Genomic DNA, 13,510 nt, shown 5'->3' on the forward strand with positions numbered 1-13,510 from the left:
TTTCACTGTCTTTCTGTTAAGATGTAAACATAATTTAAGGATTGGGAAAGAATTTCACTTCTGCAGTATGAGGAGGGCAGTGGTTTTGGCATGATCCCATCACACTTATGGAACATCTGCCCTATAACAAACAGCTTCTGAGGACTACTTTCTGATAGGGCATTTTGACTCTAGCCCAGGAGCAGCCTGCAGGAGTTGTTCAGGTCTCATAAGTTATAATTTCATTTATGTAAGGGATAATTAATTGCGAGCAACACAACAGCTATCCCTTTTACGACTCAGTTTTCCTTTTATGATTACAACCATACAACAGTCAAAAAAGTGAGCTTTACCCTGAACTCTTTCCCAGTGGCTGATGGCTGTAATGTATTCCCAGTGACAGAATAAAGAGCTTGAATTAATGGTATGGCTATATGCATGGCAAGCATCACCTAATTTAGTACTGGCATGTTGGTGACAGTAGTGTCCTTTTCTTTAGGAGTTCAAAACAACACTGGACACCACACTTCCCATGGTAGCTTTGATAGGACAGAAGAGTGCCCGCTCGAAATACGGCTTCAAGTACATGAGTTATGTTCCCATTAGCACGGATCTGCATCTGCGACGGTACTATTACGGTAGTTAACGTGTTAATGAAAGGAGACAAAGAAATCTTGGTTTGCACAAGTTCTTTAAATACACTGTGTTGCAGACTGTCTTAGTCTGCAGAACTTTTGTGGCTTGCAACTCTTAATTGTAAGGTGGTTTTTGGTGTCTACTTACTTATCCTGAAAGAATGCCACAAAGAAGGGCCATGGAAGGCAGCAGAAAGGAACAGCACATTATTTTACCACAAATAAGCTTTCAAGTAGAATGTGCTCATTGCTGAATACTGATTTTAACAGAGGAATCTCTTACAAGCAAACGGGAAATAAGTAAATAATTTGGTATTTTGACCTAACTAGCTATGTATTTAAATGTGGAATTACCCCACAGTGCAATCCTATGCAGAGTTACACTCTAATGGACTTAGAAGGGTGTAACTCTGCTTGGGATTGTACTGCCAGTCATATAAAAAGGAGGTGAAGAGGCTTCAGGGTTTTTTGGTTCAACATAAGAAACCACTGAAGATTTGGACTGAACATTTTCTGTTTCATACTTGGTTCTTTGTAGTGTTCTTATTGCAGACTGTACAGGGGGTAAGCTCCCTACAACGGATGTCTTTGATGAAGCCTGGAAAATAAATTATATTGTTTATATCAATCTAAAACTGATCGGAAAAAATGAACATTTGGTTGCGAGTGTACATCTGTTTGTAAAAAGCCATGACAAACATGAAGTAAATGAGTGATTCTTCAGGAATCAACCACATCCACTGAAAACATATTTACACAGGTCTTTTGGAGTGGAGAACATACCAACTATCCACTCATGTATATCTGTATGATAGACATTCTGGGCAAGTGCTATGATTGCTTGTAAACACAATTAAAACAAGTCGATGTGATAAAATATTTCTGATTACAACCTCACCCTGAGCTATTCAGTTTTTCCCCCCTGCTGAACAGAATAATTTCAAAAGGGATGACCTGTTTAAACATCAGTGTGAAAGGGAAGCTAGTACCTGAATCAAGAAGGATATGTTCTGCCAGTTAGACTTCTGTCCAAAGAACACAGAGCCTACTCAGATCCAATCCAAGAGTTTTAGCAACACAACTTCCCCAGTTTGTCCTGTTATTTGGCCTGTGGGGGTGCATCAGCTGACACTTGAACAGCTGCAGCTGGATATCTGAGGGGATACTGAAGGACAGTCTGTACCTTCCTCCCCCTGGCTGAGTCAAGGGAGCTCCCCAGCTCATGAGGTCAGTTATGTAGTCTCCTGAGGAGCCTGTAGTGGCACAAGCTGTCTCTCCTTTCAGAAGCTACTGAAAGCGCTGGTTGCAGGGCTGAAGCTTCTCTCTTCACACACAGCTTTTGTTTGAGGTAATGAAAGTGTCTCCTTTAAACTTGCTTGCCTAGAACTACCAGAATGACTCAGAAAAGTCAGACTGTGTTACTCACAGGAAATGAGAGACACAGCAAACAGCTGAATGTTTCTGTGCCTTAGCAATGACGCATGCACAGCTGCACAGGGCATTTCCTACAGCTCAGGAAACTTGCTTTGAGTTATCATAGAGATATTCGGCCTGCTTGGCAAGCTCTGCAGGGAAGCCTTGGTGGTCAGAGGGCAGCCCACGTTCAGCACTGCAAGTGTCTCTGGCCTTTTTGTGCATGAGTGAACAGCTGAGTGATGAGGGTGGATCATCTTGTGAATATTACTCTCCACAGTGGCTCTGGAAGAGAAAAAATAAAAACAAAGCAACCAAACAATAGTGAACTAGTACAAATATTTTTGAAAGACTGACCTGATATATTGTGTTCACCTATATTTACTTCTAGTGCAGAATGTACCACAGAGAAATATTTGATTTTCTACAAAACCCAACCCCCACCCCTAGCATGGAGAACATGAAGGTGATCAGCTGCAGTATAAGAATACAGATGCTTGTCCTTTGGGCAAATAACATCCCCAATTACAATTTCTCTTCTGTCATCCTGCTAAGACATAGGATGCTGTTAGTTAATAAGGCCAAAAGTGCTTTGCGGAGTCAGCTTGTTCTGAAGTACTTCTCCTTAAGGAACAGGTTCTTAGTTTGGGGGTGGGGGGTGGGGTGCTTTTAGATCCACCTGTAGTTAATTTTTCTGGTTTGTTAGCTGTGTCCCCTTCCATGACAGGCACGATTTGGCCGCAGTTACCCAGCTTCTGATCACTTTCTATTATCCCAGTAATAGAATATTGCCCACGCTGGCTTCCAGTTTGCTTTTAAGCACAATTTAAAGTGCTCATTGTTATTTCTAAAGCCCCCAGAGGTGTCGAATTCATTTGTTATGAGGGCTAGATCTGACATAAATGTGACTTTGTCAGGCCGGGCCATGTGCGCCATAAAATATAACGCCAGGTACCAGAGATATACACTTTATAAAGGACAGCTGGTAAGTTTTAAGTTGGTGTGTCCTCACTGCGAGGCCCCATAGGCTGGGCAGGGGGGGGGCGGGGTTGCAGAGGAAAACCTGCATAGGTGGACAGGAGAGCCAGCAGTGCAGCACCGCCTGGAGGGGGGCAAACCCCATCCCCAGCCTGCTTCTACTGCCAATGCTATGAGCCTGGGACCCAGAGTAAAAATGTGAAGCAGCTGGATGTTGCAAGCTCTCCTCTGCCTCTGAGCCATCATGGAAGGGGACTCAGAAGGCAAGCTAAACTAACCCCCCTGCCTGCAGAAGCAGAGGGGTGGTGCTCAAGTCCAAGATCACGTGCAAAGTGAGACACAGGCCAAGCAAAGCCTGATAAGTATCCCCGTCCAGGGCAGGGGTGTCAAACAAAAGGCTCAGGCTGGATGTGATAAAATATCACATTGAAATCAATGGCCTTAGAAGGGTGTTACTCTATTTAGGATTGCCTGTTAATTCTGTTGTTTGTTTTTTACTTGGTTGGCTATAAACTGCCATGAATGATATGCTTTAAAAAGAACAGGGTATGAATATTTTAAACAAACCGACCACCCCTGCCCAACCACACAGTGAATACTATTGCCAATGGGTAGGAGAGAAGGATGGATAGGAGAGAGGATTACTAGTATTGTGGATAGTTTTTTTAAAAGACACAGGCTGAGACTCAGAGCTATCCAAGTCAGGCCTCCTAATAACTGCCACATCTATATGCATATATGTATATTTGTGATTATTCCTTGATGGGGGAAATGCACTCTTCACATGCTTAGAAGCATGTTATAGCCTTACCTGTTATGGTAAGAAAGGTATAACCAGTCTCAAGTATAATTAATTAGTCAATCTACTTAAAACTCTTTGAGAATGGCAACAGTACAGTATTCAGAATTAAAAAGCGAGTATAAAATCAATAGGAGTGCGGCACCACACTGACAGATTCACAAATTCACAGATATGCACAAATGCACCAAAGTTTATGGGTTTAAGTAGTCCTAAACCTGTGCTGGATTATGGTCATGATGTTATCATCGCAGGGTCAATGAGACAGCATTCATCCCATGTGCATTTAAAAAAAAAATGTTTTAGCAGTCCTAGCCTAATTTAAGTAGCCAAACCTGATGTTTGTTGATCCAGTTGCTGCTGGTCCTGAACTGGGCCTTCTGGTTGGCTTGTTGATGCTTCCACAAGGCCTGAACTTCTGTCCTAACATGGATGTGTTAGATGAGGCATCAGGCTTTCCACAGAGACTAAGTACAGTAGTCTTCTCAACCACATGCTCTGCTACATCTTTGTTCACCATTGACAAAAAAGTTGGCTTCAGCAGAGCTACCTTTTCTGAACTGGAAACTTTCAGACGCCTGACTCTAACAAGCCCACCCTTCACACCCTGTACAGATGCAGGTGAGGGACATTTTGGAGGAGAAGGTACAAGAGGGTGCTTTGTAAGAGCAGGTAATGCATTTTCTGAGGCACGCAATGAATCTGAAATGCAAAAGGAAAGCACATGATTTAGAAGCAGAGTTCTTTCCCAACTTGAGACCATTATCCAGCAGTCACCCTAGTTGAGATGCTTTCATGTTTTTGATGGATTTAGGATTGGGCACTCGTGTTCAAACCAGGGCAGGAAAATTGACCTCAACTTCCATTAAGGTATGTGTTAGGAACTATTTCAAAATCCTGAAGGATCTGGTCAAACTCTCTAAATACTGAAGTTGTAAAGACACCACAGGCCAGCTCTGTTCTCCACATGTATATGCCAAGCTACACAGAAGTTCTTTTCTAAAACTGCTTCTTCTAAATCTTCATTTTTGATTAACAGTAAGTTAGTAGATAATTGCTGTGGAAAGTTTGGGAAATGGAGATATCTGAGTAGAGCTTCCAGCTGTTCAAGTAAGCAGTGTCTTTGCCACCTGAACAACTCCCTGTCATGTTCTATGCCCTCTGCCCCCAGACTCTGCCACTAGCCTAGCTCAGCTCCCTTTCCTTTGTAGCCCAACTCCTTGCTATATTATTCTGAAATATGGAATATTATATCTCATTGCAAAGTCACTGCTTTGAGGCAAGTTAGTATCACTCCTTCTGAGCACACAGATGGATTTGGTTTACACATAGTGGTGCAAGTCCTGTTCGAGCACAGGGATCTTGGTTAGGAAGTTAGCAAAGCAGCAGCATGAGCAGATTTTGGTCGCTTTTCAGTGATGATGAATTCCTGTTCTGCAGTCATTGCCACTACAAATGCAGAGCCATTCACAATGAAGCATCCACAGGGGAGGATTCTATATACCTTCTTCAGCCATCACCTTGTAATCTCCATTCTCTGTTCCCCTGCTCCACTGGATGGTTTTTAAAAAAGGAATGTAATGGCTGAAGCAACTAATGTGTGTGTGGGGTTTTTTAAAGCCTTCAAGTGGCAATGGGGGAGGATGGGAAATGGCAGCCACAATAGCAGCAAAACTATGTAAATGTGGGCAGGTGGTCTATGCAACTTCCTGTCTATAAGACATACAAATTTGTGTGAATCTTTCAGGAAAGCTTATACCAAAGCAGGCTTGGGAATTAACAGAAAACTCTGGAAGATGATGCATGGAAGACGACATTGTAAGGATTCTCCATGCACCTCCATACACACATCACTACCACCACTACCAAAAGTTCTGGTTTTGAGAGCTAAGGGGAAGCAAAGCATCCCTACTGACGTTTGCAAGATGGTGTACCTCAAGAGAAACTGCCTGAAGATGTAGAATACTCCATGTGTGTAATTTTATAAAATGTTTTGAAATAGAAAATGTAGACTTACTACAAAACAATTACAGGAACTCTGTCACTTCTGAATAACTGGATTCTTGTCAATTTCAGTCTGCAGCCAGATTCTAGGGTGTTTCCACACTGAAGCCGGCATGCCCACTGCTGCATCCATCAACAAAGTATACATTCTTGAGTCCCCTTAAGCAAGACTCTTGTCCACAGATCAAGCCAAGGCTTGAAGCAATTTATGGATTGCCAATTAGTTTATTTTAGACAAGTCAAACCACAGCTAATGGGCACAATTGCATTTCAAAAGAGCTGACCTATTGATAGTGTTCCAGGCGAAGTTTGAGCTGCACAGGAGTTCTACAAACAGAACATTAAATCCAGCCCAAGCATTCACTTCCTGAGGCAGATCAGAGGCTGCTGCCTCTGTAGTCCACTTGCAGACAGGGATGTGATGGCTATGAGGAAAGAGCATCTGCATGGCCTCAGCTGACTGAGATCCAATAACAAGAAGTTACAAAACTGTGAATCTTCAGCAGGACTCCAAAGGCTTACCTCAAGAAATACGACCCGTTGCTTTAAAAAGAAAGAACTTTTAAAGAGTTGATTCAATACTGTTGGTTTCAAGAAAATGGTCTTTAGGGCACAGGTCATGTGCTCCTTGGCGAAGACCATTAAATAACTGGAAAAGGTCAGGGGACATTCCAAGCAATTGATTTCTAACACAATTAATTTTCACATGTTGCACATAATCCAGACATCCTCCTTTGAGGTTTTGCTATTGTTCTAAGGATGCTGCATTTCCCAGCACTGGGTTTATTAAATTTTCCATCAGGGAGAAAGTTCTCATTTTGGATAAGTCCATGGGATAAAATGGCATCCATGGAGTGGGGTGGACAACTTATCTTCCCTTCCAATATCCACAGCATTTTGTGATCATTTAACACTTCATTTTAATTTAAAATAACATTTTAAATGTTTTTAGAGGCTAAACCTTTTCTACTGTGACTCTCTGGCAAGGTACTAATCTAGTTCCTTAAAGGGGGGGGGGGAGAGGATGAAGAATGTCTGAAAGTCACACTTTCACCTCCACAGCAATCTTGTCCCCTCCCCCATTTCATGAATAGTTTGTTTTTATCCAATTCTTTGAAGGTGGGGCACCCTGTCAGAGCTGACGATGGTGATTTTCAAGGGCTAGCAGGCAGCTATGCCTCTTCTGTCCATTATGCCTGGATAAAATAGTGTGTACTATTTTTCAATATAGACTTGTGCAATGGTAATATGAAAGTTTTCAATCAAGTGGAGGATACTAGATAAAGAAGCCCTCTATGTTCTCTACCTGAGGACGATTGAGAAACACCAGACTGGTAGGAAGAATCTGGAGACAGCTTTTCCTTTAAGTCTTCATTGTTCATTTCTTTTGAGTCTTCATCAAAGCTGTCACTCAGGCTCCACTCTTCTTCCTCTTCATCACTCTGTGTTATTTTCAGTACTTGGAGAGCCTTCTCCCTTGGAATGGTGTGTGGGCACCTGCCAGAAAAGTATCATCTACTCAATTACATTTTCATCCTGCCCCAGCCATAGTGTATATTCCAGCACATTTAAAACACAGACATATTGCCTCATTGTAGAGAATGGGGCTCCTGGGGATGTGCAGAATTGCTTCTAGTATGGACCCCCAAGCTTTCTCCAGCAACACAACCAAGGTCCAAAAACCTCTAAAACCCATAAACTGTCACCACTTCAGAAGCTGCAGAAACATCTTATAAAGAGAACATAAGATTCCCACTATCACCTGGGGAGCAACCTCATAGCATGGCCAAAGCATGACCTGGATAGGCAAGTCTACAACATCCCAAAGATATTTTGTTGACTATGGCAGTATGGATTCAAAAAGAAAATGATACAAAAAGTAAAATCTGAGCTTCCATGGCATTTACAGATGCCATTTACCCAATGACAGAAAGCGTTAAAGACCATCCATCACAATATTCAGATCAGGTTTTAAAAATTAATAACACAGTCTGTCAAAGAAGTTCATCTGGAAAAGCCTTTCCAGACCCTTCATGGGTGGGAGCTATTGTAAACCACCCTGAGCCTGTTTGTGGGGAGTGTGGAATATAAATCTGAAAAATAAAACAAACATTTCACATAGTGACCTTCAAAGTCTTACATGGCCTAGTACCGACATAACTGAGGGACCACCTCTCCCCATATTGTGCTCTGCTGAGCAAGATCTGCTGGCTGTCCCTGACCCAAGGGACATCCACTTAGCCGCAGCTAGGACCAGGTGTGGTGCAGTGGTTAAGTGCACGGATTCATATCTGGGAGAGTCAGGTTTGATTCCCCACTCCTCCACTTGCAGCTGTTGGGTCAGCCATAGCTCTCGTAGTTGTCCTTGAAAGGGCAGCTGCTCTAAGAGCTCTCTCAGCCCCACCTACCGCACAGGATGTCTGTTGTGGGGGGGGGGAGGTAAAGGAGATTGTGACCGCTCTGAGACTCTGAGATGCAGAATATAGGGCGGTATACAAATCCAATATCTCCTTCTCAGCCCTGGCCCCAGCCTGGTGGAACATGCTCCCACGTAAGATCAGGGTCATGAGGGACATTCAAAAAGGGACTGTAAAATGGAGCTGTTCCACCAGGCCTTTAGCTGAGATGGTGGGCATCCAATAAAAAAAAAGTCCAGAGGGCCCTACCAAAGACACCTCTGTGCAGCCCAGGTCAAATAAATTTTAGAAGCTACCAGCACCAGTTTTGGACACTGTACACAGGACAAACTGTGCAATCTGTTTTTAATTTTGTTGTTTTAATATGTTTTAACTATATATTAATGTATCATTGTGACGCCAAACAGCCTAATTATATATTGTAATCCACCCTGAGTCTGCTTGTGGAGAGTGTGGAATATAAATCTGAAAAATAAATTAGCAAAACATTTACACAAGGAAGGGATTAGCAGCTTTGGATCAAGAGTGCTAGATAAAAAGAAATCTCAAATTTCCAGGTCACCAAACACGCGATAAGCAAAATGCAGCACGTCAGCTAAAAAAATATTCCAGATTAAATTATTCCAGGAAAAAAAAATATTCCAGATTAAATCAGTAGAATATGAACTTTAGTGCTAGAACTCTAGCACTAAAAGAAAGTCTTAATGCCAGTTGAAATAACACGATCTTACAGCTCTTTTGAATGATGCTTTGGTTTCGGCTTGGGCAGCTCTCTCTGTCTTGTGAAGAAGTGCCACAAGAACAGAGAACACAACAAAGAAGGCCACAGAAGAACAGTTAAATACAAAATAGATATATCGTGGTCTAATTACTAATCATATAAAACGTAATAGTCCACAATTATCACATTCCAACCACTTGATTCTGTGGAGATCTCTACAGAAGACATATTGTACTCGGTGTCTGAACTGATTCTTTATGAAGGTGGTTGGAATGTGATCACTGCAGACTACTCCCCCCCCCCCATAAAGAAGTTTACTTGAAATGTGCAAATTAGCTGGCAAGCAACGTCAGAGGTGTTTTAAGATGTCCTGTACAAATTTCCGTTTATGGCATTACTGGCTGAAACATTTAGAGACTTTTACACAAGCACTTTATTCTGAAACAAGCACTTTATTGGAAGATTTTTATATGAAATATTTATGTATTGAATGGATTGTGTTAAGCTTGGATTGATTGATGATGACTATTACAAGTTAAGAACTTCTGGTTTCGGCGGTGCGCTATTGAAAGCGGCTTGGACCGTCACGTCTTGAGCCGCTTTTAAATTGGCATGTTGAGGAATCGCCCCCGAAGGACGACTCGACTCTGGGGTCCAGGAAGGTTTCTAGTAGGCAGGGGAATCCGAACGGTAGATCGGGGATGTCAGCGAAGGTGGCTGCTCCCTGATCCCGTTTTCTCTAGCCTCATCGCTAGGGTCAGCCACCGGCTTCTCTCTTCCCTTTTCTACACTCTACATTCTGGGTCTTCAAGCTTTGCAATTTCAAGATAAGTGACATTGATTTCTCTACTGATGTAAGTGTCTCTTTTTTATGCTATCTTCTGGATGGGTAATATCATTGAGAAGCAAGAAAAAGGAGAATCAGGAGTGAAGCAAATTTCAAATGAGGCAAAAAACTGAGAAAAGGGGGGGGGGGACTCTCCCTTATTCTCTTTCAAGGCTTGCAAAAGTTTCTGCCTAACCTGAACATTGAAAATATCTGCATGAGAATACACCAACTTGTATCTTTATAAGAGACTTGATGGTTGAATATAACTGATATATTTTAAACCTCCTTGGAGGAGAAAAATACTTTGGATTTGGGGAAAGATGCTTGCTGTCAAGTATACATGGATGTGAACTTTTAAAAGCTGGTGGGTACCTGATATTGATTTATGATTTATGAGGCATTGTAGGATCTTTGGCTGTAAGACTATCTTTACAAACTTCCAAAGTGGATTTTTATCTGTTTCTGTGGATGATATGGATATAACCTTTTAAGCTGGTTTTTATTTTTCTCTCTCTTCCTGCCTTTTGTTCATCTGTTCATCTTTTGTTCATCTGTGGTTGGCTTATTTTTTGACATGGTTTAATATTTTTGGGTTTGGATTTTTCTTTTTATGCACCTTTCATTTTTTATTTGTTTGTGTATCACCAAATAGGGGAATTTCCCCCCGTTTTTTTATCATTTTTTATTATTTTTTGCTTTTATTTTTGGGTTTGCTGGATTTTTCTACCCTTGTTTGGATTATTGGTTTATGGTTTAATTTTGGGTCGCACTTTTGGATTACAAATAGGGCATTCAGCCCTGGATTACAAATTTATACTTTGCAGCTGCTGAACTTTGAAAATATTTGAAAGACGTGGTGGTGAGCTGGATTGCATCTGAATCAGTATTGCTGGAAGACACCTGACAGTGAATTGCTGTGTTTGTAGTGAACTGGATTGTTTTGTCTCTTGGATATCCAGTGTGGTGAACTGAAAAATTGTGTTTATTATTATTCTTTCATTGTTTTGGATACCACAAATTGTTAATAGAAGCTAGAAGGCTGTTTTCTTTTTAGAACTATTTTATAATAAGGGCATTGTTTGGAGGAGATTAGCCTATCTGTTACAAACAGGAACATAGAGTTTTAAAACAAACGTTGAAGAGGCCTTATTGAACTTGTGGCTGTGAGTGTGCTTAATTTAGTATGAATGGAAACTAAAGCTGGAATTGCTCCCAAAAAAAGGGTAAAAAAAAATAAACCCAAGAAGGAAAGCCACTATTTCTTTCACCTAGCACTTTACCCGGACCAGGAAATTTACAACCATGCAAGAAGACATGAAAGAATTGCAAACTACTTTAATGACTGCTATAACATGGCTGACAAGTAAAGTAGACAATATCGGTGAACAGATGGCAGAGATTAAACAAGAGCTTTTGGAGAATAGTAGACAGACAGCTAAGACCAATAAAGCCTTAAAAGTACTAGAGGGTCAGATGACGGAGAATATCCAAAAGGTGGAACATCTGGGAAAAGAACAGATTATACAAGACTCTAGACTCTTGCAGCTGGAAGTAGATAAAGCTGCCTACATGTTGAGGTTTCAAAATATACCAGAAGAGAAAAATGAAGACCTACAGAAAATGTTAAGTGAAGCCTTGGCTGAAATTTTACAGGTGACTCCTCAAAGGATAGAAGAAGAGTTTGATCAAGTTAGGCAGGTGCCATCGAGCTATACCAGATGAAACAAATTACCTAGCGAAGTTCATTTGAGATTTACAAGAAAGAAGATGACATTTTGAAATAAGTAAGAGATAGACCTATGATGATAGCTGGAAACATGGTGAAAATTCTAAGAGAGATTCCTTGACCTGTGAGACAAAGGAGGAGAGAATATCAAGCATTAGCAAATTTTTTGAGAGGAAGAGAAATACCCTATATGTGGCTAATGTACCAGGAGAACAGATACAGAATCAATTCTATTTTCAAGGCTCAGATTTTTTTTGAAAGAATGAAGAAAAAAGAAGGCAAAGAAAAGAAAGAGGAGGAGGAAGAAAGTTCTGATGAAGAAGATCCAAATGAACCACAGAGATACCATACAAGACAGCATTCTAAAAATATAAGAAAGATAATGATAAGCAAAACCTATAATGGCTTCAATAATTTCAATTAATGTGAATGGACTCAACTCTCCTGCCAAAAGGAGAAAGACATTTAGATATTTGGCAAAAATGGAAATGGATATAATGTGCTACAAGAAACACATATCCTAACTAAAGATCAACATTATTTGAAAAATAAAAAACTTCGTAATTTATTTACAGCAACAGATATGTATAAGAAACAAAGGAGTGGCAATATATATTAAGGATAAATTTAACCCACAATTGCAATTTGCTTCTGAAGAAATTACAGTGGGTAACAAAAAAATTACTTGCAAATATTTATGTTTTAAATTATCATCAAGGTAATTTTTTTCAAGATTTGTGTCTTAAATTATCAAATTTGGAGTATATAGAATACTGTCTAATAGGAGATTTCAATGCTGTTTCTGACAGACTACTGGATAAAAAAACGCACAAACAGATGAAAAGTAAAGGTCTACAGCTGCCGACAAGTTTTTGGAAATTAGCAGAAGAAATTGATTTGGTGGATGTATGGAGAACAAGATATCCCACCTACAAAGATTTTACTTAGTATTCTTCTAGTCACCAAACTTGGTCAAGAATTGATATGTGTTGGTTTTCTGCAAGTTTGATCAAAGATTTAGTGGACACAGAAATTCAAACAAGAGTCATTTCAGATCATAACCCTGTAATGATAAAGCTAAAAGGCCCACGGACGAGATCATGAAAGTTAAATACTTCAATTTTGAAAGATAAAGACTTTCTTAAAGAATCCAAGGTGGAAATGGAATCTTTTTTCAAACAGAACACAACACAAGAGGTAAAGATGCAAGTAGTTTGGGACACTGCTAAAGCCTTTTATAGGGGGCTTGCAATTAGATATAGTATTAAGAAAAAGAAAGAAAGATTTGAAAATTTCCAAAATTTAATGTCAGAATCTGAAAAAACAACCAACAAAATATGAATTCCAAAAAAAGGTGAAAGAAATGCAACACAAATTGAATTTAATTCTTATGGAAGAGGTGAGATTAAACTAAGGTACGCTAGACAAAATTTCTTTGAACATGCCAATAAGCCTAGAAAGTGGCTGGCTTATAGGATGAGAAAAGAAAAGGCCAAAAGAATAATTACGATATTGAGAGATGAGAATAACAAAGAGAAAACTCAAAAGCAAGAAATACGTCAAATTGTGGAAAAGTTTTATAACAAATTATATGAAGACAAGCAAGTTCATAAAATAGACTTAAAAGAATATGTTAATCAAAATAACCTTAGCAAATTTACAGAAGAACAAAAATTTTTGAATGAACCAATAACAATAAGGGAACTTGGAGAGGCAATGACATCTCAAAAGAATGGTAAAGCTCCAGGTCCAGACGGATTACCTGCAGAATTCTACAAAGCTTATGAAGAATCTTTACTTTTACCATTTAAATGCCTTATTGAAAAGATTCAAAAGGAGGGCCAAATTCCAGTTTCATGGCAAGAAGCTACAATATCTTTGATTCCAAAAGAAGATAATGATTTGAAAGATATTAAAAACTATTGTCCAATTTCCCTTTTAAATGTGGATTACAAAATTTTTGCTGCAATATTGGCACAACGTTTGAAGAAAGTTTTACAATCTATAAT

The 13,510-nt window shown here is 39.9% G+C and overlaps 2 protein-coding genes across 2 annotated transcripts in view; one reads left to right on the forward strand and one right to left on the reverse strand.

The window, feature by feature from the left end:
* The window catches only part of LMNTD2 (lamin tail domain containing 2), a 76,255-nt gene extending 75,006 nt beyond the window's left edge, over window positions 1–1,249 (forward strand). Inside the window, exon 14 of the mRNA XM_060262405.1 lies at window positions 479–1,249. Within this exon, the coding sequence (XP_060118388.1) occupies window positions 479–625 (147 nt within the window). The 3' untranslated portion in view covers window positions 626–1,249. The remainder of the gene's footprint in view (window positions 1–478) is intronic.
* Window positions 1,250–2,013: 764 nt separating this feature from the next.
* The window catches only part of LRRC56 (leucine rich repeat containing 56), an 84,996-nt gene continuing 73,499 nt past the window's right edge, over window positions 2,014–13,510 (reverse strand). The window contains exons 11-13 of the mRNA XM_060262846.1: window positions 7,115–7,305; window positions 4,140–4,506; window positions 2,014–2,312 (exon numbers count right to left, since the gene is read on the reverse strand). Coding sequence (XP_060118829.1) covers window positions 2,120–2,312; window positions 4,140–4,506; window positions 7,115–7,305 — 751 coding nt within the window. The 3' untranslated portion in view covers window positions 2,014–2,119. The remainder of the gene's footprint in view (window positions 2,313–4,139; window positions 4,507–7,114; window positions 7,306–13,510) is intronic.

Source organism: Heteronotia binoei, chromosome 21 (assembly GCF_032191835.1).
Source record: "Heteronotia binoei isolate CCM8104 ecotype False Entrance Well chromosome 21, APGP_CSIRO_Hbin_v1, whole genome shotgun sequence".
Lineage (NCBI taxonomy): Eukaryota > Metazoa > Chordata > Lepidosauria > Squamata > Gekkonidae > Heteronotia > Heteronotia binoei.